The sequence below is a fragment of the Bos indicus x Bos taurus genome, chromosome 22 (genome assembly GCF_003369695.1).
Source record: "Bos indicus x Bos taurus breed Angus x Brahman F1 hybrid chromosome 22, Bos_hybrid_MaternalHap_v2.0, whole genome shotgun sequence".
Taxonomy (NCBI): Eukaryota; Metazoa; Chordata; class Mammalia; order Artiodactyla; family Bovidae; genus Bos; species Bos indicus x Bos taurus.
Window position 1 is genome coordinate 53,572,128 of NC_040097.1, and position 25,896 is coordinate 53,598,023.

The window sequence follows — 25,896 nt, forward strand, 5'->3', positions numbered from 1 at the left end:
TGAAATCAAACTGTTCCCTTGAGCAAGTTGATCTCTTTCCTTGAAATGCCACGGTCCCCCCAAAAATCAAGACTTTAAAGATTAATGATTCTCAACACATCATATAAAATGTAAACACAAACACTGGCCTTCCACCAAAAATAAAAAAGCCACAAGCATTGATGTAGCCTGTAAAGACACTTGTGCCCATCTTTCCACTGGGCTCAGGGAGCCCTGTAACCCAAAGACGGTCTAGACCAGAAGTTAAAGTTGAGGGCTAGTTTTTCTAGAGTGAAATGAAGTTTATGCATGTCTCTCCAGTTTACCTTCCATTACTTGAAAGAATCACTGCATCTTTCCAATTAGACCAGAGTAAACTGACAGAAGCCAGTTTCCAACACCGGCAAACAGTTTTCTTCTACAGCATCCTCTTTGGAGGCAAAAGGATGGGGTGAGGAGTCTGCTTCAAAACTCAACAGCTTATTAATTACAAACAGCAAGGTCCTCTTACTGTACAGCACAGGGAACCATTATTCAGTATCCTATGATAAACCATAATGGAAAACAAATACTAAAAAAAGGAATAATGTATATATGTATTAACTGAATTACTTTGCTATTTAACAAAATTAATAATATTATAAATGAACTACACATCAATTAAAAAAATTAAAAACAATGTTTACAGGGACTTCCCTGGTGGTCCAGTGGTTAAGAATCTGGCTTACCAAGGCAGGTGAAGCAGATTCCATCCCTGGTTGGGGAACTAAGATCCCACATGCCAGGGAGCAACTAAATCGGCATGCCTGCTAAGACCCAACACAAATAAGTAAATAAATAATTTTAAAAATATTTACAATTGCCTTCTAGTGTGCTATAAGACACTTTAAATATATTAATTGGAATGCTTACAACACTGCTAAGTGTTACAGATGAGAAAACTAAGGTAGCACAAGAAATCTCAAAACCACATTGTCTAAGAGTGGTTAAGTAAAAATAAACCTAAAAAAAACATTTTTCCAACTATACCAAAATGTCCTCTACTATATCCACTTTTCTGCTCAGCACTTATCCAGTACAAGCCTAGAGATGATGCTCAGAAAAAGATCTTCCTCTGACACTTATCTTAAAGAGAGGTAGAGGATACAGACCAAAATCTTCAATGTGGTCTGCCCAAACACACCGTAATCATGACTGCTGATGCCACCTCTTCACCATTCTGGTTTTTTTAAACACCTGTGCTGAAGATGTTCTATCAGATCCATGTGCAGCAAAATCTCCGTGTCCAGACTTTTTCTTAGAAGAACACCTTTAGAATTATGTCAGTTGGTCAAAGATATGAAAGAAGTTTGCAAAAACCTATTGTCATTTCAAGAAAAGAAAACACACACACACACATCTTCAATTGTGAACAGTTAAGGCTAGATGGAAGGAAACGGCTGACTGAACTTTTCAGGAGTGACAACTAAAGGATACAGTTGCTGACCTTTGACAGAGGCTCAAAACCAACTCAGGGACCCTCAAAATTCATAGGGTGTGGGAGCCAGGAAGGGAGCCCCTAGTCTACACAACTGACCTGATCCACTTCATTGTCTCATGCACACTGCTCTGCTTCATGCAAGTCCCATTAATGTCGGCAGAATGTGCAATTTGCACAAGTTTGTCAGATAAGCAATCACAGTCAAGAATTTAGCCCTGGCAGTCCAGGGGTTAAGACTCCCGCACTTCCACTGCAGGGAGCGTGGGTTTGATACCTGGTTGGGGAACTAAGATACCACATGCCCCCTGGTGTAGCCAAAAAAAATTTTTAAATAAATTATGCCCTTATTCATGATCAGGACTCCTCTTCCCAATATTTACAACTTCAACTTGTAGTCTGTATATTACTGAAAGCAGTATCACTAAAGAATACCACTTCCTTCTGCAAAGCAATTATCCTTCAATAAAAACTTAATTAAAAAAAAAAAAAAAAGACCACCACTTCCTTAGGGCAACTGTGTGGAATATTGTTTTTGAACAAATTACTAATTTCTCATGTCTACTGATCCTTAAACTGGGATCATTATACAGATGTACTAAAAACAGGACTCACTTGGTAGGAACTGACACTCAGGTAAGAAAAATCTACATAAAAGAGGACAAAACAAAACATTGGTCTGATAGCTTCAGATTAAACCAGAATCTCCCCAAATTTCAGCTGGTTTTGAGTGGGAGATGAAAGCCAGGAGTTAGGGGTCTTCCCCTGTTTCATTCCACCCTACCTTCAAAGCCAACCGCAAGCAAAGTAAAACACGAAGGAAGTGGAAGATGCCCTCTGAGGAGGCAAAGAATTACGCTGGAATAGGGTTTAAGCCAAAGTTTCAGATGTAAATTGCCTACGCTCAACCCCCCACACCCCTCCCAATTTTTCTGTTAACAAGTCAGAGCCTTGTCAATCAAAACAGTCAATCTGGTTTCAGTCAACTAGGTTTGTGGATACAGACAAAACCTCAAAGGGAGGAGAATAATTTAGGACTGAAGAAGCGGGAGGTCGCATCAGCTGAAGAGGAAAGATGGCTCAGGCTTCCTCCTCCAAGTCACAAAACTTGAAAGCTCAAGGGAAGCCAGAACAGAGTGGGCTGCGAGGGTGGCATCTTGCTCCCTTTGGGCGACTGTAATTCTTATCAGTACCTTTTCCCTCCCTTCCAAAACAACAGAGGTGGCACAAACAGCCTCAGTGAGTCAAGCCCTGAACTCTTTGTTAGTGTTATGGGGAAAGGCAGGAGGAAACCGTCTGAGTGGTAGAATTCTTCTCAATCTTTCGTTCAAGTGTCATGAAGAATGACATCGAATTGGTCCTTTATTCCCTAAGAATGAATACATCTGAAATAAACCTTGCCCTGTGAGAGAACTGGTGAGAATAAGCAACCCATGTGACTTCAGTAAGCCCCAAAGGAAATAAAATTTGGAGGGGGTTAAATGTGAGAGCTATATAGAATTATCAAGTAAGTTAAAAGTCTTCATAAGCAGAAAAAGTTTATAAACTCTTTCTTCTCCTGGCAAACTACTTCAACAACAAAAGAATTTGAACCATTTCACCTCATTTATGGCTTCCTCCAAAGCTAACTCCCTTTCTACATATGCGAAGTTGGTTGTTTGTTTTTTTTTTTTTTTTAATGAAAACATAAGAAGCAAAACAGTTGTGCTCAAAATTTTACATGTGCAGAGAAATTAGGAAACTCTACATTTTAATGTTGGTTTTAGTGCCCTGAAATCTGAAAAGGACTCCCTGGAATTAGCATTTATAAGTAGCTAAAATGGGAAGGAAAGCTGGGATGGAAAAAGGCAATTTTACTCAGTCTTTAAACACTTTCAGACTGCTTTAGTCCTACAACTATTTAACTTGTAAACACTGAATCATAAAGAACGTATAGTGCTATCAAACGAACTGAAAGTACCCATTTTCTTCCTAAAATATTTTCCTTGTTTGCAAAATATATATTCCTAGCATTGGAAATAAAGATCCTGTAGACCAAAACTAAGTCTATGCAACTCTCAAACTAGTGTTTACTCCCTAACAAGAAAAATTGGTCCTAAGTCTCCAGAGACAGCACTTATTCCACAACAGCCTCAGGATCACCAGCATCCTTTCTGACTCTCGGCTGTGCCTGTGAGGCAACCTTACCAGCACAGCTTGCCAAACTAGCCACTTGCCTGGGAGCCATGTTGGTGAAACTCATCTTTGTGCAGTTTATGGAAGACCAGGCACATTCCTCCAATCACATGTGAATATTTTTTTAAAGTTCACAGTGTAGAGATTATATTCAAAATTAACATACTGACAAGTCAATAGTGAACATTTCTCTCCCGGAGGTTTTCCTCAAACATTTTCATAATTCAACAGATTTCAATCTACAAATATCCACCTGCTGAACTGGATTCAAAGCAGGAACCTTCCAACTATTTCCAAGGTATGGAAGGTCTGATTTTCCGGTAAATAGGTGAGATGTGTGTGCTAAGTAGACATACATCTACCAAGTCCTATCGAACTGGTAGAGGATGCAGAGCAGAAACAACTAGAATGCACATTTTTACTCATTTTTTACTCTTGTCCTTAAACAAAAAAACCTCTTACTATAAATTTTACAATTTACAAGGCACACACATAATTTTAAAACACAAAGGGATGCATGCCTGAGAAAACTTAGCCTCTGCAAATACAGAATAAAATATATTGATGCCAATTCGGGTAAAGTCGCCATTCATAGGAACTTATTCAAAATAAGATACAAGAGTACATTCCACAATCAATTATTTTAGGCAGCAAACCTTCTTCCTCCAGGTTGTTTGGAGCTGATTTTTGGAGAGTGGTTTCCTCAATATTTGGGGTCAACATTTAGGATCATATTGAATTGGAATTCTAGAACCTATCTTCCAGGGAGTTTGTTACATACACACACACACAGAAATAAACTGCATTAGTCCCTTCATCCCACTTTCCATTCAGCAAACTCAGGAAAATCCACCCCCACTCCCACCTTCCTAACTGGGAACCAACATTGCCATCTTCGGGGTCTACAAAGAAACCCTCAGCTCAAGATGGCAACTAGGTCACCCCTGCCCTACTCCCAAGTGACAGGGCCTTTCCGGGGACCGGAACAGGCTCAGACCCCACTCAGCTTCTCCCATTTACAGAGCGCTGCCGCCCGGCCCTGAACACACACACACCCTTTCTGCTCCCAGTGTCGCCTCCGAGGCAGCCAAGGAAGAGCTTGCTTCCCACGTGCAAGCAACACAACATTTAAGGGCACCTCGTGACGACGGGAGCCGCGCGCTCCGGTCCAGATCTGCGCCCCAGTTCTCCCCGCAGATGCCTGCCGACCCTGTCTCGGGCCCGCCGCGTACGGCTGGCGGAGACCGGCTCCGGACTGGTCGAGCCGCCTCCGCCCGCCACTCCCAGGCCCCGTGGGAGGCGCGCGGCCAGCGGGTCCCGGGGCGCCGACTACCCACCCCCCGCTCGATTCCCAGCCAGGCCGCCCGCCAGCAGGCCTTTTGGACTGACCGCCACCGAGGCAAAAAACCCAAACTCTCGTTTCTTGCCTGGACCAAATACAGAGTAGGAGGAAGCAACCTTCATTCCGTTGGAAAACCCAGCTCCCTTCTTTTAGTTTTCCGGTTAATGTTTTAAACCAACGCTCAGAGAACCATCTTGTCACGCTAGCGGGGATGCTTAAGGAACGCAGTTTGGGGGAAGAGACCCGACCGGCTACCCTCCTCGATGCCAACTGTTGGACGCACTCTCCCTAAAATTAAAGGGGAAGAGCCAGGCATGGGGGTCCCCTTGCCCAAGGTCAGGTGGCATCAGTCACCATAAGACAAGGGCAAGCTGAATTATTTCATAGAGCCTGTTGACACCGGAGCAACTCAGAACAGCACATTTCAAAAATCGAAGCAGACTGTACCCATTGAAAATCACACGGATTTAGGCATTCCTTTCATCACTATCAGAGGACAAGGCGGTCATCTTCCATAGTGACCTCAGGCTCTTTTCCCAATCGGAAAAGGGGCTTTCTGAAGGCACATCATTCCAAAACTATTAAAGATCACTCCCTTGGAAGGAGAGAAAGAATTTAGGCCAGGGCTGGGACCCCCTGGGTGAACCAGGTGCTTTTCCTCTGAACATCTGACTTTCCCATTCACAGCCCTGGTCTGTCCCTTTAAACTTAAATTCGGTAACATTCCAAACCCAGGAAATATTAAAAAGGTCTAAAAATTAATTTCCAAGTTTTCTTCTTTAAAACCAACAGGGGGGCAGGGGGAGTAGAGTTTGCTCAAAACTGAGAAAATTTCGTGTTTTTAAAGGTTAGTTGGTCTAACAGTGTAGTATCTTAATGCCTCTGCCCAACAACTTCATCAGAACTGCACACGTTAAAAAATAGAAATGTTCAGGGCATCCAGGTACCTCCCAGGGTGAGGGGAACACCGCTCACTTCACACACTCCCATACTATTTGAATGGTTTTATAATTTGAAAAGTATATAAACCTTTTACAAGTCTGGCAACACTGAGCATGTACTGTTTTAACCCAAATAAAACGTATACGGATCTTTAACTGGGAATATAAATAAAACCTGACATTTAAACTCAACTGCTGAGAGGGAGGGTTCCATCTACGCCCCTGCCAGGAGGGAAACGGGGGCGGATTCGAGGCGCCCTCTCCCGCCTCCTCCCCGTTGACACTAAACTTCCCAGTGAGTTGGTTCCCTCTTTCCATTCCCGAGATTGGGATTCAGATCTCTTTTACCTCAATCCATTTTTTGAAAGAATCTGCTAGAAACATTCAGCCCTGAATGTGGGAAAACTTTCAGAAGAGTCCATTCAAAGCTTTAAAAAAGGAAGGCAAAGAATAACGGCCCGCCTAGGCTTCGTACCCAGAAAGAAACTTTGAAAATGAGGGATCCACAAGAAGTAGATTAGAATTTCAACTTTTTTCCAATAGAAGAAGCCGGCTTAAGGCCAGCAAGCAATAGCTCCGCCCTCCTCCCCAAATAACAGGTTAGAAGTGGAAAAGGCTGCGCGGGGCAAGCCTCAGCCGCGCTCGCAGCCAGCACGCCCACCCCACCTCGCAGGCGGCGACTCCCACAAGGACTCCTATTCCCCTGCAAGGCGAGTCTAGCATCACGTCTCCCCGAGGGACTACAGGTAGATCCCATCAAGGCACCGACCCTCTCAGCAGAGGCTGAGCCTCAAAACGTTCGGCCCCTTCCACTCATGGGCTCCAATAACTTTAAAGTGGTACACGAGGTGAAAAATATACAAGAAAGGTTTATTCCACCAACAGCCAAGAGCCAAGTGAGCCCAAAGGCTGCCCTTCAGCCCGCGGGCTCTACGTGCCCGGTTCGAGCCGCGTACAGCCGGGATCGGCTTGTTCCCCAGGGGCAGTCGAGCCACAGGCTGAACGGGGTGGGGACACCTCCCAACCTGGGAAACCGGTTCCCGGAGAGACCGAAGCCGGGGCAGGCGAGGGCAGCCCGAGGACTTCCAGCTGGGTGAGGGCAAGCAGCAAGGTACCCCCCCCGCCCCCCGCCCCAACGCGCAGCTCCGGGCGCAGCGGTGGCCCACGAGGCTCATGTCCACACAAGGGAGGTTCAGGGGCCAGAACGCGCTTTTTCTCCACGTTACGGAAACGGAACCTCGGGAGGTGGAGACCCAAGGCCCTCACAGATCCGCAACTGCCCGCTTATCCCACACAAGGAGGTATCCCAAATACAAGTATAGTCCGCCCTCCTGATCGCGCACGTGGAAAACCAGGGCATTTCGGGCACGTGTACCCCACACTCACCCACTCGATCCCCTAACTCCTGGCCAATGCCTTACTTAAAAGCAACCATCGAGGAACTTTAAACAAACAAAACTAAAGTGGGGGAAAAACCTAAACAGGAGCCCTCAGTATGCCAGGAGGCCTCTAGTGTACCCCCACAAGACCACATCTACGCACGCACACACACACACGCCTCCATCCCGTGCCTTACTTAAAACAATAGCCTGCCCGTTTTGTCAAACAGAAATGAGGAAACCAAAGTCTCTAAAGAGCGGGGGTATCTCCAACCTCGGGAGCTGTCTGGGGGAGCAGAGTAGGGACGTCCCCTCGGCCACGGAGGCCAGGTCTACACAGTCAAACATCTGTGTTACCCCAGCTCCTGCCTATACTGGAGACAGCGATTACCACGTTTGGCCAGCCAGAAAATTAGATATGGAAGCGGGAGGAGGGGAAGTTCGCGTCTGGGACCCTCTGTGGCCAGCACACAGAAGCCAGCTCTTCTCCGCACACACAGGGTCGTCGGCTCCATGGCAGTTGACTGCCACGTAGTCAAAAAGGAAAATGTAAAAATCCGGAAGGGGGAGAAGACTCTCTCCTTCAGTCGGGGACCTGCCCGGAGACCCCTGCGAACACCCCCGCAGCTCCCCTGGGGCCCAGACCCGCTGCCCAAGTCGCCGGGCCTCAGTCCCCCGCGGGAGCGGTCCCCACACTCACCTCGTCGTCGTGGTGCTGGCAGAAGCCGAGGCGCTCCGGGAAGACGGAGAGGAGGGAGAAGGGAGCGCCTGGGAAGGGCGGCCCGAGCCCGAGCTGTTGCGCCGCCGCCGCAGCAGCGGCTGCAGCGGGACCTGGCGGGCCGCGTTCGATGTAGTGGTCCTTGGTGAGGCGCACGCGCTGGTGCGCGCGGACGCAGTTGTCGCACAGGTGCTCCTGGCAGTCGAGGCAACGCGACGAGGCCGCGTTGCCCTCGTCGCAGGAGCTGCAGCCATGGGGCCGGCGCAGCAGCAGCGCCGACGGGGAGCCTGCGGGGCCGCCAGGCGCCGAGCGCGGCGGCGCAGGCGGCGGCGGCGCGGGAGGGAGCGGCGGCGGCGGCGCCGAGGCGGCCGCGCGCGGGTGCGCGTGGTGCGCGTGGTGCCGATGGTTGCTGCCGTGGCCGCCCGCGCCCGCTGCGGCGCCGGCCCGCCCGTTCTTCGGCGGCGGCTCGTCGGCCGTGGCCACCACGGCGTCGAGCAGGTTGCTGAGCAGGAAGGCGGACGAGGGCAGTGCGTCCATGCCCGCCGCCTCGGCCAGAACGACCTTCTGGTCGCACACGGGGCAGCGCAGCTTGAGCGGCTCTCCCGGCGCGCCGCCGCCGCCGCCCGCCGCCGGCAGCCGGTGCGCCTCGAGGCACGGGCGGCAGAAGGCGTGCAGGCAGGGCAGGACGTGCAGGCGGCGCGCCGCGGCCCCAGGGCCCCCGCCGCCGCCCCCCGACGACGTGGACGTCTGCGAGGATGACGACGACGCCGACGAGTTGGAGGAGAGCGGCGCCGGCGAGCCGCACATCTCCTTGCACAGCAGGCAGATCTGGAAGTCGGTCTCAGGGAACGAAGCCATTTGCAACCAGGCCCGGAGGAGGGAGGAGACCAGAGAGGAAGAGGAGGAGGAGAGCGCCGACGAGGTGGGTGGGGGAGCCGCCGACTCACTCAGAAAAAAGGCATCGATTAGGCCTACGCACGGGAGCCGGCACCAGAGCGGCGCGGCCGGCTCGGCCTCGCCGCGTCCGGCCCGCGCACTGCCACCCGCGACGCAGCGGGCATTAAATGCCACTTTCCAGAGGCGACAAGGATTTCTCCCGGAGGAGGACGCGGGAGCCGTGCGCCTTCCGAGGCGGGAGCGCCGGAACAAGTCCCGACACGCGAGGGGCGAGCGGGGGCAGGGAGGTCAGAGGACTCCTGGAGCAGCTGCAGCTTAGCTTCTCGCCAGCCGAGGGGAATTGTCCCCCACCCCCAAGTTAAGTCCGCTGTGCAATCCCAGTCCCGGCTTGAGTGGCAGAATTTGGTTCGACGAGTATATCGTGCGTGGGCTTTTCTTTAAATGGATTTAGTCTCTTCTTGGGACAGGAAGGCTCCCCAAACTAGTAAAGGCGGGAGCGGCGCGACGCCGAGCCCTTGTCCCCCCGCGCGATGCCAGCCGCCCCACCGCATGACGCGGCGGCCAGGGGCTCCTGGGTGGCCCGGCGTGCTGCGCTCCGGGCTTGCGCACGGCCGGGCGCGGCCTCTCTGCAAGGGCGGTGAGCCCCGCCGCAGCTGCAGATAGTGGGGCCCGCCGCGGCCGCACGCGGGTAGTACGCACGCGCGCCCCACGCGCCTGGAGTCTCCCGCGCGCCCGCCGAGCCCCGCGGAGCTGCCGGCGCTTAACACGCACGCGCGCCCCACGCGGCCCGGGGCCCTCTTGCCCCGGCCTTGTAGGGCCTGGGCGCCTCCCACGCGCTCCTTCTCCTCCGGTTTAGCCGCGCCGCTGCGCGGGGCCGCAGGTCCCCGAGGGCCGTCGTGAATTATTCATCGGCAGGAAGATATTAGATGTACCCGCTGCCTGCTCCGCGCGAGCCGTCGTGCAATGCTATCCGAGCTCTGCGCGCGCCCCGCGCCCCTCCTCCTCCTCGCGTCCGTCCTCTCTGAAACCTTGGCAGCGAAGGGGGATCACATTTCCTTTGTCATCGGGCCATTTCGCCCTCGCCTTGGTCCCCCCCTCCGATCCCGAGCCGCGAGGACGGAACCACCACCGAGGCGCGCCGGAATCAGTGGAACCGGCAACGGCCCAGCGCGGTGAGATCAGGAGCCGCGTGGTCAACGCCGCCGGCCCGCGCCCGCGTCATCTTCTTTCTGAAAACGAGTCGCCGAGAGAGACGGGTGGCCCCGGCAGCGTTGCGCCTACCGGGCTTGGCTCGCGCTGTGCGCCCTGACCGCCTGGGGCTTTGAACAACTCCGCAATTCGGGCTGCGTGCGTGCACGCGCGCGCGTCCCCCCTTTCTCAGCTTTGCCGCCTCTTCCTCCTCCTCCTCCTCCTCCTCCTCTCAGTACATTGGTTATTGGGACTGATCGGAATTCGGAATCCTTTTAATCTCCAAAGGAGCAAACTCACTTCCGCCCGAGTGCTGGGAGGGGGCTGGGGGAGGGGACACAGAGGAGGGGGTTCCAGGCAAACAGGAAACATTAGCCCTCTCTGCACGGCTCGCTTTTGTGTGCTCCCTCCCTCCTCCTTCCAACCTCCTCCCTTCTCCCGGCAGCTGGGGAGATGAACGCCCCCGGGCTTCAGTGTGACGACCTTTGAAACCCTCTGAGCGCGGAGTGGAGAGCGACTCTTCCGTTTATTTAAAAAAGAAAAGATTTCATTCTGAATCTGCAGAGGCTGATATCCACTGCCCGTGAGATCTCACCCCCACCCCCGCCCCAGACACCGGTTTCTTTCTCTTTTTTTCGTTTTCTTAAGGACTCTGCATATCTGTGATCAACAGCAAAACATCAACGCAGTTTGGAATTAAACGAATCTGAATTTCGACCTGCTTGGGGGCCAGTTTCTTTTGGCGTTTTACTGGGGGGGTGGAGATAGGGGGCAGAGGGCAGCTGTTCGGGGGAGGTCCCGGGTGATGGCCCCGCGGCCATCTGGGTGCTACCCGAGGCTGCCTGGGCGGTTCTGGTTAGAGGAACTCGCTGGGCCCTGGAGAGAGACTGACTTGGTAGAGTGGAGAGGGCCAAACAGCAGGATTTAGAGGGTATATAGTGAGGCCATCGGGTGGACCGATTGTCCCAGTCTTAACAGCATCAAGCTGTGAGTGACAGCTTGGCTCCCACTTCTGCAAACAACCTGGATGAATCTCAAAAACATCATGTTAGAAGAAAGGAACCAAACACAAAGTTCAAACTGTGTGATTCTGTATACGGAAAATTCTAGAACAGGCATAACTAAGCTTTGAGATAGGAAAAGAACCCTCGAGGGTAAGAGAGTAGTGACTGGGAAAGGGGATAGGAGAGAACCTTCTGGGGAAATGAAAGGGTATTTGTGTGTACATTTGTCAAAACTTCTAGATATGCCATTTAAGATCTGTGCAAAATTAAAACTGGCTGTAAACTAAGTTCAAAAAATAATAACTTGGTGCCCAAGCTAAACATCCATGCTTGTATCATAAATGTGAAATATAAAAGAAAAAAACTACATACACATTTGCAGCTCACCAGATTTCACAGAGATTTGCAGGGAACTCTTAACATGCTGAAGGCCCCATGCTGCAGAAACACCACCCTAGTGGGACAAAGCCATCATGGGGCCTGGTGCTGCCTTGAGATGGGAAGAACTCTAGGACAAGCCGGCAGACCTAGTCTGCTGCTGCTGTCTCCTTGGCACCTGGAGCAAATCTGAACTGAGTGAACATTCACCCAAATGTGGGAGGAGTGCAAAAATTATTATGGAATAAACCCAGAACGTATCAGTTATATCTCAATAAAATGGGGTGGCGGGTGGGGGACAGATTTCCTTCTTTGACCAATGAAGAGAAGTTAACATTTTATGCTTTGAATATTAGAAATAACATTGTGTATCAGCTACACTCCAATATAAAAATTTAATACATATTAGGAGTTTTTCATGCCAACACAAGTTTCTTCCAGTTTGAGACCTGTGAATAAGTGTGTGCATGCTGGCACATGAATTTTCCTACAGAATTTTGTACCACGCTGGCCTTGCTTCAACAGAGGTGTGGATGTATTCTGTGGTTTTTGTTTCTTTTCCTTTCTTTGATTGTTTTTAATTTCTTTTTTTTTTTTTTTTAACAAAAACAAGAGGAAAACAGATGGGGGAAGAGAATTGCCAGAAGGAAGATGGCCCCAGAGGGTCAGAAAAGGGATGGGCCAGACCTGCTGTCTCCCTCTTGGTTGGCCCCACCCACCAGCATCTAAAAAGGTTTTAAAAAAAAAAGATGACCAGAGAGGGGGAGGGGAGAATTAGCAGCTCTTCTGGTCCTATGACTCTAAATATCTTGCAAGTGGATGGCAGAGATGGAAAGTCAGCTGAGACATCTCCGAGGAGCAGGAAGACTGTAACTCCAGAAAGAGGAATCAAACTCCACAGCAGAGGGTGGGTTAGTTTCCTGGGGACAATTGCTCAGAATAAGGCAAAAAGAAAGAGAAGGAGGAAAAAGACGTCGATTTCTCTTCATGAAGTAGCTTCCCTTTCTTTCCTTTCCTGAATTGACAGGACATTGCCAGGAAGCAGGGCTGCAGTGTAAATTGTTAAATTAGCACTTATCTAATTTCCATTAAGACTTAATTCACCATACCTTGGGAAAGAGGAAAATTTTTAAAGCAACTCATTCAATCCCAATTGTAGAGAAATAAAGTTACGATTTTTTTAAATATGGTGTAGTGAGAAGACCAAATTAGGAAGAGATTTTAATAAGGCTGTAGCTTATCCATGAGAGGAACGGGAGCTGTATATCCAGATGAAAGGTCAAAGACAGTCCCCTGCTATAAACTAGTATTAAATTTTTCATTGCCATCCTAGCTAATAAACACCCTTTCTTAGCAAGAGAGGAACAAGCAGCCGTCCAGTTTTGCCTAAATTAGAAAGGGAATACGTAAACATCTTTCTGAAACCTGAAAATCAATCATTCGTATTTTAATAAGGAACTACTTTAAAAAAAAAAAAAAAAGCCCTAAAATTATGTAGGCAGTAAATTTGCAGTCTTTCTCAAATTCATCTGTAACCATATTTTCTTTTCAAAGAGGACACTGGCCTCTTCCGTTCTCTCAGGCCTGGGCTTGGGGTTCTACCACATTTCCATCCATCAGAGCGACTACATTTTTTTTTTAATCTGATCCTTTCATTAAATATTTGATATACCAGCTTGTTTTGATGTAAAATTGCATCTTTCACCATCGTCCTCGGTACATTCACATAATTTTAAAATACATGAATCACTAGAATATTCTTTTTGAATATTAAAAAAAAAACACTTTATATCATAATAACTCTTTTAAACCACTAGGAGCAGGGGAAGTGCTACCAGCCAAAGAGACTACCCTTGAATCCTTGTCTGTATCCTGTCAGTTGAAGGGGAATGGAGTTCAACACACCTGGCGAACTCTTAACTCTGCCCTGACTCTGGCCTTGGAGTTATTATAATGAGGAGGGCATGGCAACCCACTCCAGTATTCTTACCTGGAGCATCCCCACGGACTGAGGAGCCTGGTGGGCTATGAGTCCATAGGGTCTCCAAGAGTGACTGAAGTGGCTTAGCACGTATCAGCTGCTTTTAACAGCCCAGAGTCCAGAATAGCAACAAGTCAGAGAATATATAAGCTCTAGTCACCTAGACCTTTATAGACTACAGTAAAGAAGCTTGAAAAGTCAATATCCAGCTTGAATGGTTAAAAGTACTCCAGGGCTCAGTCAGGCTTCTCTCCCAGCTCAGCACTCTGTGATCTTAGGCAAGTTACTTAATCTCTCTGTGCCTCTGATTCCTCATGCTTATAGCAGGACTGGGCCAAGTACTTAGCCTATCAGGGTTAAATGAGCCGCTAAATGTACAGTGCTTAATATAATACCAAATACATATAAGTGTTCAAGCACACAGTTAAATATTACCTTTTTGTTTTCATTTTGTTTATTCAGTGGAGGGGTTTACAAACTGCCTGCCTACCCCTTAACTTTGTCACCCTCCCCTGGATCTCAGCATTTCAGATCACCAATGATGCCCTTCTTCCCCTCCATAATAGAGAGATGTGGTCTTGCCTCCTGTCACTCACAGCTCAAGACCCCGCAGTAGCTGCGTGTGGCCCACCAGGTTTAAGCGTAGGTCTCACCTTATGTTTTATGAAATGAAATGTGTGTCTTTCATAGTCGGGGGGCAGAAACTATAAAAGTTGTCTTTTAAATAAACAGCAGAAAATCAAAAGATACATAAATCAATACATACTGTTAAGCCTGACCGGCCTCTTATTCCAGAGTCTCCAATTTTGTAGCTGAAAGGGCTCCCTTTTACCTAAAGAAGTCAGACTGCTCACCCTGATGGCCAAGGACCTCTCTGTTGTTTAGTCACTAAGTCACGTCCCACTCTTTTACAACCCCACGGACTGTAAGCCGGCCAGGCTCCTCTGTCCATGGGATTTCCCAGGCAAGGATACTGGAGTGGGTTGCCATTTCCTTCTCCAGGGGATCTTCCTGACCCAGGGATCCAATCCGAGTCTCCTGTGTTGGCAGGCACATTCTTTACCACTGAGCCACTAGGGAAGCCTGAGGACGTCTCTGCCCTGTCTCAAATCTCCCTTTCTGTACGTCTTCCACACAAGCACTTCCCACTACCCATAGATACCCAACTCAACTGCTTAGCACCCAGTAAGTCTTCAGCCTGGCCAGACCGTTCCAACTCCAGGCTTTCCCTGAGAGGTGGGGTCTGTTGCCCCTTCCCTAGAGTCTGGGCTGGCGCCTGGCTGCTTCAGCCAGTACAGAGTATGGCAGAAGGGATGCTCTGCCTGTTCCGGCCCCGTCTCTGAAAGACCTGACGGCTTCCACCTTGGTCTCCATAGTGGCTCAGGGTACAGGAAGTCAAGAGGGAAGTCAAGAGGGACCCACATGGAGGGTCCCTGAATCAGCATGGACAGAGAGAGGGGGCCGTTTGAGCCCAGCCTCCCTGCCGTCCCCGCCAGGCGCCAGGCAAGTGGCGGAAGCCATATGGATCGCCTAGACCATCCCAGTCTGAATACCACCCAGTTGGTGCCACAGGGCTTCTCTCCACTGAGCCGATCTGAATTCCAGATTTACAAAATTGTGAAATATAATAATGTGGTTGTTGTTAGCCACTAAATTTGGGGGTCATTTGTTACACAGCAGGAGACGAATGGACACTGCCTTCCCCTCCTGCCCCACATTTTCTGCCAGATTACCATCCCTAAGTTTCTTTCTTCCTTCCTCTCGCCCTGCCTCCTTCCCTTCCCTCCTTTCTTTCTTTCTTCCTCCTTTCCTTCCTCTCTCTCTCTTTCTTTCTTTCAAAACAGCTTTACACAGCTTTTTTTTTTCAAACAGCTTTAGGGAATTCCCTGGCACTCTAGTGGTTCGCTGCCGAGGGCCCAGCCTCTCTCCCTGGTCAGGGAACTAAGATCCCACAAGCTGCATGACCAAAAAATAAATAAAACAGTTTAATTGAGGTATAATTGACATACAGTAAATTAACTACACACTTTTAAAAGTTCACAGTTTGGTAAGTTTGGATATATGGATGTCACCACAGCAAGAGAACAAATGTATCTCACTCCCCGAAGTTTGCTTGGACCCTTTGATAAACCCACCATGTAACCTCTCCCCAGGCTCTCACCCATTGCTTTCTATAACTAGAGGTTGGTTTGCATTTTCTAGAGTTTTATGTACATGGAACCCTATAATACATATTCTTTTGTATAATTTGTACTTTTCTTGGGGGTATGGAGCTCTGGCTTCTTTAACTCAGCATAATTACTTTGCTATTTGTTTTTAATTTTTATTGGAGTATAGTTGATTTACAATATTGTGTTAGTTTCAGGTGTACAGAAAAGTGATTTCATTATACATGGACATATCTCCACTCTTTTTGAGATTCTTTTCCCATATAGGTCATTACAGAGTATTGAGTAGAGTTCCCTGTACTATACAGTAGGTCCTTATCAGCTATCTATTATATATATAGAAGTGTGTATGTGTCATTCCCAATCTTCCGATTTATCTGCATATTTACTTTGTGATTAATTCATAATGATGTGTGGATAGGTACTGCCTTTCTTCTCAGTAATACTATTGCTGAGTAATATTCCATGGTATGGATGCTCTGCAATTTGCTGACTTACCAGTTTGCTTGGTTTATGGGTCATTTTGGTTTATGGGTCATTTGGGTTTGTTTTCAAGCTTTGGCCATTACAAATAAGATTGCTATAAATATTCATACACAAATCTTTCTTTGGACTAGTATCTATTTTCTCTTGGAAAAATACATGTGTGTGGGATGGCTGGATCACATGGCAGGTGTGTATTAAGTTTTCAAGGAACCACAAAGTGGTTTTAAATAGTGCTTGTACCATTTTACATTTCTACCCACAGAATGTGAGTTCAGTCTCGTCCACATCCTCACCAAGCTTTGTACAGTCAGTTACGTGTTTTGTTTCATTTTAGCCATTCTTATAGGTGAATGGCAGAGAAGGCAATGGCACCCCACTCCAGTACTCTTGCCTGGAGAATCCCATGGACGGAGGAGCCTGGTAGGCTGCAGTCCACGGGGTCGCTAAGAGTCGGGCACAACTGAGCGACTTCACTTTCACTTTTCACTTTCATGCATTGGAGGAGGAAATGGCAACCCACTCCAGTGTTCTTGCCTGGAGAATCCCAGGGACGGGGGAGCCTGGTGGGCTGCCGTCTCTGGGGTCGAACAGAGTCGGACACAACTGAAGCGACTTAGCAGCATAGGTGAATGGTGGTAGCTCTCTGTGGCTTTAATTTGTGTTTCCCTGATGTCTAATGACATTGAGCCTTTTTTCATGTGTTTTATTTAAAAATCATAAATCTTCTTTAGTGCAGTGTCTGTTTACAGCTTTTGCTTTTTAAAAATTGGGTTTTTTGCTTCCTTATTAATTCAGAGTTCTTTATGCATTTTGGCTATGAATCCTTTATCAGATACATGCTTTGCAGAGATTTTTCTCCCAGTCTGTGTCTTCATTCTCTTTTGAATGAATTTTACATTTTAATGAAGCTCAATTTATCTGTTTTTTTTTTTTTAAGTTTTCACAACAAAATTTATTAGAAAAGTGGTTTTGAAAAGTCTAGCATCCGATGAGAACTACTGTAGACAACATTACCGCTGGGAATGTTTCCCAAAATGTCATTGTCAAGTCACACAATGGAGCTATTAAATCTTACACACTCACCAAAGAAATAGTGCATTGGATATACAGAGCCAAAAAAGAGAACCTCATGGATTAAAGTTTTAAATGTTTATCACATACATTAAGACATGGCTTATTTCAGTCCAGTCCAAAATGAGGACTTCCCTGGTGGTCCAATGGCTAACAGTCTGTACTCGAAACGCAGGGGGCTCAGGTTCAATCCCTGGTCAGGAACTAGATCCCACATGCTGCAAGTAATAGTTCACACGCCGCAACTAAAGATCCCACAGGCTGCAGTGAAGATCCAAGATCCCAAGTGCAGCAATAAGACCCGATGCAGCCAAATAAATATTTTTTAAAAATCAGAACATGCATTAAAAAATTTAATGTAGTGCAAATGCAATCAAACCAAAAGTTTAATTCAATCATAAGTGCTCTCCTACATAAGTGTGAATCATAGCAAGGAAGAAAAATTTTAAATCACACGATTCGAAAAAATATCTGTATTATATTTATCTGTAAATAAATATAAACTACAGAACAAGAGAAATCTTACATTATACATTCTGTCAAACTGTAAATGGTATATTGAAATGAGGTCCATAAGAGAAACAGGGGTTCCTGCTTTGTTGCATGACACTTAAACTTCTAGAAATCTGAAAGATGTCATTTTCCATAATCTTCAGAGAGTATGGGTTTTATATATGGAGAATTCTCTTTAGATGTCAACTATCAAATATTGAAGCAGAGGAAGAATCTTTTTTGTTAACCACAGATAGTGTTGCAGAAAACAAAAGGAGTTTTTTTTTTTTCTAATTTACCATTTTAATCACTTTAAAATATATATATGTACTTTATTTGGCTGCGCTGGGTCTTGGTTGCAGCTTGTTGAATCTAGTTCCCTGACCAGCGATGGAACCCAGGCCCCCTGCCTGCCTTGGGAGTCTTAGCCACTGGACCACCAGAGAAGTTCCTCAAAAAGAGTTTTAAAGAATAAAGACCTCTAGCAGACAAGTCCTAACATTAAAGATACAAAGGGTTAAAACCCTAGAATAAGAACACATCAGAAGAAACTTGTCACTGAGGACTTTAAGGCTGCAAAATATACTGACAAAACAGACAAAATTGTCCGCTGATATATGGACCAAGACCTCTGCTAATTTTTGACATTTGCATATTCATGTTACAACATCAACTTTGGCAGAATCACTACTACTAAACCTAGAGCACTTCTGGCCCAACGGTTCCCTCACAGTGGCCAGTGCACAGAATTCTCTGAAGACACTGCATAAACTAGAACGTCAAGGTCAGACACCCAAAGACCAGCGCTTGAATTTAGTAGTAAAAGGTGAAGCATCTAGGACCATGTCAATTTATTCTTTTAGGGATTGTGAATTTTTTACTGTATGTAAAAATCTTTCTCTACACCTTGTTTCCCTTTTCTATAAAATTGGGATAAAATATCTGCTAGTAAATTGGGAATTGGTATTAACAGATGTGTACAACTTTATATAAAATAAATAAACAAGGAGAATTCCCTGGCAGTCCAGTGGTTAAGACTCCATGCTTCCAATGCAAAAAGTGTGAGTTCAGTCCCTGGTCGGGAAACTAAGATCCCACATGCCTCGTGGCCAAAACTAAAAATAATAAAACAGATAAACAGCAAGGTCCTACTATATAGTACAGAGACTTATATTCAGTATCTTGTAAGTAAGTAAGTGTTAGTCGCTCAGTCGTGCCCGACTCTTTGCAACCCCATGGACTGCAGACCACCAGGCTCCTCTGTCCATGACATTTTCCAGGCAAGAATACTGGAATGGGTTGCCATTTCCTTCTCCAGGGGATCTTCTCAACACAGGGATCGAACCCAGGTCTCCTGCACTGCAGGCAGATTCTTTACCGACTGAGCTACAAGGGAAGCCCCCCTCAATATCTTGTAATAACCTGTAATGGAAAAGTCTGAAAAAGACTATATATGTGTGAATCACTTTGCTGTACACCTAATAGTTTTAGGTTGTGTTCCAAATCCTGAAAGATGATGCTGTGAAAGTGCTGCACTCAATATGCCAGCAAATTTGGAAAACTCAGCAGTGGCCACAGGACTGGAAAAGGTCAGTTTTCATTCCAATCCCAAAGAAAGGCAATGCCAAAGAATGCTCAAACTACCACACAATTGCACTCATCTCACATGCTAGTAAAGTAATGCTCAAAATTCTCCAAGCCAGGCTTCAGCAATACGTGAACCGTGAACTTTCAGATCTTCAAGCTGGTTTTAGAAAAGGAAGAGGAACCAGAGATCAAATTGCCAACATCCGCTGGATGATGGAAAAAGCAAGAGAGTTCCAGAAAAACATCTATTTCTGCGTTATTGACTATGCCAAAGCCTTTGACTATGTGGGTCACAATAAACTGTGGAAAATTCTTCAAGAGATGGGAATACCAGACCACCTGATCTGCCTCTTGAGAAATTTGTATGCAGGTCAGGAAGCAACAGTTAGAACTGGACATGCAACACCAGACTGGTTCCAAATAGGAAAAGGAGTACGTCAAGGCTGTATATTGTCACTCTGCTTATTTAACTTATATGCAGAGTACATCATGAGAAACGCTGGACTGGAAGAAACACAAGCTGGAATCAAGATTGCCAGGAGAAATATCAATAACCTCAGATACGCAGATGACACCACCCTTATGGCAGAAAATGAAGAGGAACCAAAAAGCCTCTTGATGAAGGTGAAAGTGGACAGTGAAAAAGTTGGCTTAAAGCTCAACATTCAGAAAACAAAGATCATGGCATCCGGTCCCATCACTTCATGGCAAATAGATGGGGAAAACAGTGTCAGACTTTATTTTTCTGGGTTCCAAAATCACTGCAGATGGTGACTGCAGCCATGAAATTAAAAGACACTTACTCCTTGGAAGGAAAGTTATGACCAACCTAGATAGCATATTGAAAAGCAGAGACATTACTTTGCCAACAAAGGTTCGTCTAGTCAAGGCTATGGTTTTTCCTGTGGTCATGTATGGATGTGAGAGTTGGACTGTGAAGAAGGCTGAGCGCCGAAGAATTGATGTTTTGAACTGTGGTGTTGGAGAAGACTCTTGAGAGTCCCTTGGACTGCAAGGAGATCCAACCAGTCCATTCTGAAGGAGATCAGCTCTGAGATTTCTTTGAAGGGAATGATGCTAAAGCTGCAACTCCAGTACTTTGGCCACCTCATGTGAAGAGTTGACTCATTGGAAAAGACTCTGATGCTGGGAGGGATTGGGGGCAGGAGGAGAAGGGGATGACAGAGGATGAGATGGCTGGATGGCATCACTGACTCACATCACATGGACGTGAGTCTGAGTGAACTCCAGGAGTTGGTGATGGACAGGGAGGCCTGGCGTGCTGCGATTCATGGGGTGGCAAAGAGTCGGACACGACTGAGCGACTGATCTGATCTGAACTAGGACACAAGGTTGTAACAAGACTTTGCTCAATGGGGCACTCATCTTGAAAACCCTGAGCTACCATAATAAAGGGGCCATGTGGAGAGGTTCTGAACATTTATAATGATGGATGGAGAGATGGACAGGTAGAGAAATGATAGATTATTAGATCGATTATGATGGATGAATAGATTTCCAGGGAGCCCCAACTATTCATGGCTTCCCAGCTATGAAGTTAGATATATGTGTGAAGTCATCTCTAGATGATTCTAGTCTCAAACCCTTAGAATCGCCCCAGCTGTTCAAATCTTCCCAGCTGAGATTTCAGGCACTGTGAAGCTGACACCAGCCAGCACCTCTGCTCTGTCTTGTCTGAATTCCAGACCCACACAACCTGTGAGCATAGTAAAATGGTGATTGTTTATGCAACTTCATTTCAGATCAGATCAGATCAGTCGCTCAGTCGTGTCCGACTCTTTGTGACCCCATGAATCACAGCACGCCAGGCCTCCCTGTCCATCACCAACTCCCAGAGTTCACTCAGACTCACGTCCATCGAGTCAGTGATGCCATCCAGCCATCTCATCCTCTGAGTCAACTCTTCACATGAGGTGGCCAAAGTACTGGAGTTTCAGCTTTAGCATCATTCCTTCCAAAGAAATCCCAGGGCTGATCTCCTTCAGAATGGACTGGTTGGATCTCCTTGCAGTCCAAGGGACTCTCAAGGGTCTTCTCCAACACCACACTTCAAAAGCATCAATTCTTCGGCGCTCAGCCTTCTTCACAGTCCAACTCTCACATCCATACATGACCACAGGAAAAACCATAGCCTTGACTAGACAGACCTTTGTTGGCAAAGTAATGTCTCTGCTTTTGAAAATCCTATCTAGGTTGGACATAACTTTCCTTCCAAGGAGTAAGCGTCTTTTAATTTCATGGCTGCAGTCACCATCGGCAGTGATTTTGGAGCCCAGAAAAATAAAGTCTGACACTGTTTCCACTGGTTCCCCATCTATTTGCCATGAAGTGATGGGACCGGATGCCATGATCTTCGTTTTCTGAATGTTGAGCTTTAAGCCAATTTTTTCACTGTCCACTTTCACCTTCATCAAGAGGCTTTTTGGTTCCTCTTCACTTTCTGCCATAGGAATGGTTTATAAGGCGGCAGGCAGGCAATGGATAACACGCATATACCATGATTACCATATGGAAAAATGTGCCTACTCAAGGTAATGAAATACACTGCAGTTTGAAAGTTGAGTTAGTAAGATGTGCTGATGGCTTGAATGAAAAAAGATAGCAATCAAGAGGTGGGAAAGGGGATGACTCCAAAGTTTTTTGCCTGAGTAGTTGGATACTTGGATACATTTCCCAGGTTACAGAATGTTGGGGAATTGAGTGAGTTTGGCTTGATCATGTTACTAAAAGGACTGTGCAACCTATGTGTAGGACAGAAAGCAATTCCCGGAGACGTCCTGGCAAGGCTACTTCTGGTCCTGTATGCCCTCAGATCTGTTCTCTGTCCAGCTCTGTTCTGAGAGTCAGAGGGCTGATAACTCCAGGTCCTGCTCCCAGGTTCCTGAGTCAGATTCTGGCTGGGTTTGGCCAATAGGAAGCCAGTAGTTGATTAGAGGGGGCTTCTCTGGTGACTTAGATGGTAAAGAATCTGCCTGCAATGCAGGAGACTGGGCTTTAATTCCTGGGTTGGGAAGATCCCATGGAGAAGGAAATGGCAACCTACTCCAGTATACTTGCCTGAGAAATCCCTTGAGCAGAAGAGCCTGGTGGGCTTCCGTCCATGGGGTCGCAGAGTCTGACACTCTGAGCGACTCACACACACTTTCCAGCTGGCTCTAGTGGGAAAGAATTCGCCTGCCAATGCAGAAGACACAAGAAACGCAGGTTCGATCCCTGGGTCAGGAAGACCCCCTGGAGAAGAGCATGGCCACCCACTCTAGTATTCTTTACTGGAAAATCCCATGGACGGAGGAGTCTGGCAGGTGATAGTCCATGGAGTCGCAAAGAGTGGGACACGGCTGGGCACAGCATACACACACACGGTTGATTAGAGAGCTAAAAGAAGAGAAAGTCCAGGACTTTGTCCCCTTCTCTCTCTGCCTTGGGTAGCAGCTCTAGTCTCCAGCCATGGTTGCATCTCTTCCTGGTTCCATCTCCAGGCCTGCTGTGATTCCGGCTTCCAGCAGGGGACCCCTGAGTTCAGCACGTCCATCCCCTCCTTTGGCCTTCCAGCCAGATGAAGTGGCCGTGGCTTCCGGCTGTAGCTCAGGGCAGCAGACCGGTACCTCCTGTCCTACTAGTTGGGACATTAGATTAGAAATTAAGTGCACAATGAATGTAGTGCTCTTGAATCAGCCTCACACCAGCCCGTCAATTCTGGGTATGTGGAACAATGATCTTCCACAAAACCGGTGCTTGGTGCCAAAAAAGTTGGAGGCCATGGCTCTGCCTGACCTCTGGGTTCTATCTCCTGTCCAGCCAAACCTCTCCATTCAATTCTCTCTGTTATAAATATGTAAAGTCATTTGTTTTTCCGCCTTGCCCCTGACCATAGTAATCTAGGTTGAAGATTCAAGTGTACATGTGCAGGCTCAGGGGAGCAGCAGAGCAGCCCAGCCCTACCTGGGGCAGACTCCCAGGCTCCAAGGTGTTTACCAGACCTTCACCTTGGGATTTGCTCATTCCCGACCTCTGCACTTTTGTACCTGACATTCCCTCTGTCTGTGTGCAAAATGTGATATCTGTGCATCCAAGGCAACCCCCCCTCACCGGCTTTCAACCCCAGCTCAGAACCCGTGACCTCCTGTATGCCTGACACCAATGGCTCACCTGTCCAGCCCCCAGCCTGCGGCCTTGGCTCAATGAAAAACCACTTGCTGACCAATCTCTCAGTATTGCATCCTGTCTTCCACCTCTGTGCTTGGCAGACAGTCCCCTTTACTATTGCTCACAAGGTCCCTTTACTGGAAAACTCCTACTCAGCCTTCAAAACCTACTTCAAGTGCTCCACCTGGGGAGTAAGACATTTCTGGCAGGTTTCCTTCCACATTCCTGCTTCTGTCTTGTTTCCCGGCAAATCACTTTGCAGTTACTTTACACATCCCTCTCCCGTATGCAACTGCCAGCTCCTTGGAGGTGGAGCTAAGTCATCAGCTGGGGTCTGGGCTCCAGTGGCCTTCAGGAACTCTTGGTTGAACTCTAGACACGTGGATGACCATGCATTTTCAGTGACTGCAAGCAGGTGACTTTGGTCTTCCCAGTCTGCTTAGAAATCTCTCTTAGGGGGATTCCTAATTCTTGTGCAGTTTGTTGGTACCTATTTTAGGGCAGGAGGAAACCAATAAATGTGTCATCAGACATGAACACTTTGTCTGTTTCCTTTAGTGCCATAAACTGTTCTTCCTTCTTCGTTCCTTCATTCCTTCCTGCCTCTTTCTTTCTTTCTTAGCTTTTTTTTTTTTTTGCCTGTGCCAAGTCTTAATTGTCACACTTAGGATCCTCGATCTTCACTGTAGCATGTGGGCTCTCTTAGTAGGGGCATGCAAACTCTTAGTTGAGGCATATGAGGTCTAGTTCCCTGACTAGGGATGGAACCTGGGCCCCCTGCATTGAGAGCACAGAGTCTTAGCCACTGGACCACCGGGGAAGTCCCCTTTCCTAGCTTTTATCTCTTCTTAATTTATCAGTTTTACTGATTTTTATTTTTTCTAACTTTGTATTTCAAAATCATTTTAGTTGGAGAGAAAAATTACAATGACAATACAAAGAATTCCCACCTATCCTTCACCCAGGATCCCTAAAGATTAACCTTTTCCCCATATTCATGGTCACACCCTCTCTCTCTCTCCATATATACATGTGTATTATAATTATTTTAGTTAATGAATTCATTTTTGGCTAGGGATCCAAGTTCCCTGACCAGGGATCAAACCTGGGGCTCCTGCATTGAAAGTATAGAGTCCTAACCACTGGACCACTAGAGAAGTCCCATACATGTGTATTATTATATACATATAATATGTAGATAGCACATAATGTATGTGTATTGTGCATGTATATATGTTAAATGTGTACCTATATATAAAATACAGATAGATGTAAAATACCTATAGCTATAGATTAAAAATTGTTTTTGTGAACCATTTGGGAGGGAGTACGATGACCTTCTCTTTTCTTAATCACTTCCTGTGCCTTTCCTAAGAATACAAACATTATCTTATGTAACCAAAGTACAGTGTCTAAATCAGGAAATTTAGCATTGCTACAAGACTACTATCTCATGCACAGACTGTATTCACATTTCGCCAGTTGTCTCAATCAGCTCCTTTCCGGGAGAGTTTGTTTTTCCCTTCCTAGGGTCCAGTCCAGGACCACAGGCCACAGTCCGAGGTCCTGTCTCTCCAATCCTCTTTTATTTTATTATTATTTTTATATGTGTCTCTATTTCTTTCAGCAGTAAAATACACACTTTTATTTTATTATTATTATTTTTTAATATAATTGTATTTAGTTTTGGCTGTGCTGGGTCTTCGTTGCTGCACGTAGGCTCTTGTCTAGTTGCAGTGCGCAGACTTCTCACTGTAGAGGCTTCTCTTGTTGCAGAGCACAGGCTCTAGGGCTCATGGGCTTTAGTAGGTGCAATAGTTGCAGTTCCCAGGCTCTAGAGCACAGGCTCAATAGTTGTGGTGCACAGCCTTGGTTGCTCCGCCGCACGTAGGATCTTCCCAGACGAGGGGTCGAAGCTGTGTCTCCTGCATTGGTAGGCGGATTCTTTACCACTGAGCCACCAGGGAAGCCCCTGTAATCTGGGCATTTCCTCCTCTTCCTGAAGAAGGACAGAGTCTTCAGAAGGCAGTGCTTTCTCCTTAGCCTCTGAGGTCATTCCAGCTTCAACATGGCCCCACATCCTGCCCGCCCTGTTAGGAAGGGAATCCCCGCAGCCCAGCGGCTCTGCTGGGAGAATCTCTCTTCAGCCTCTCGAAGCTCCACCTCTCTAGGCCTGGAGGTCTTGGGCATGGAGGCCGCCACAGGGCCTTCACTAGCCTTCGTTCCATGCAATGAGCCCGATACACCCGCACCGCCGACCCAGAAGGCCCAGCCGATGGGGTCTGGGCGCAAGCGGGTGCGGAGAGCAAAATACACACTTTTAAAATTTTTTTATTTTTTAACTTTTTATTTTATATTGGAAAATAGCTGATTAAAAATGTGTGATAGTTACAGGTGGACAGCAAAAGACTCAGTCTTACATATACATGAATCCATTCTCTTCCAAACCCTCCTGCCACCCAGCCT

The 25,896-nt window shown here is 47.0% G+C and overlaps 1 protein-coding gene across 1 annotated transcript in view; it reads right to left on the bottom strand.

Moving 5' to 3' along the window:
- TRIM71 (tripartite motif containing 71) overlaps positions 1-9,068 on the bottom strand; it is a 61,343-nt gene extending 52,275 nt beyond the window's left edge. Inside the window, exon 1 of the mRNA XM_027523274.1 lies at positions 7,994-9,068. Coding sequence (XP_027379075.1) covers positions 7,994-8,869 — 876 coding nt within the window. The 5' untranslated portion in view covers positions 8,870-9,068. The remainder of the gene's footprint in view (positions 1-7,993) is intronic.
- Between the last annotated feature and the right edge of the window lie 16,828 nt (positions 9,069-25,896).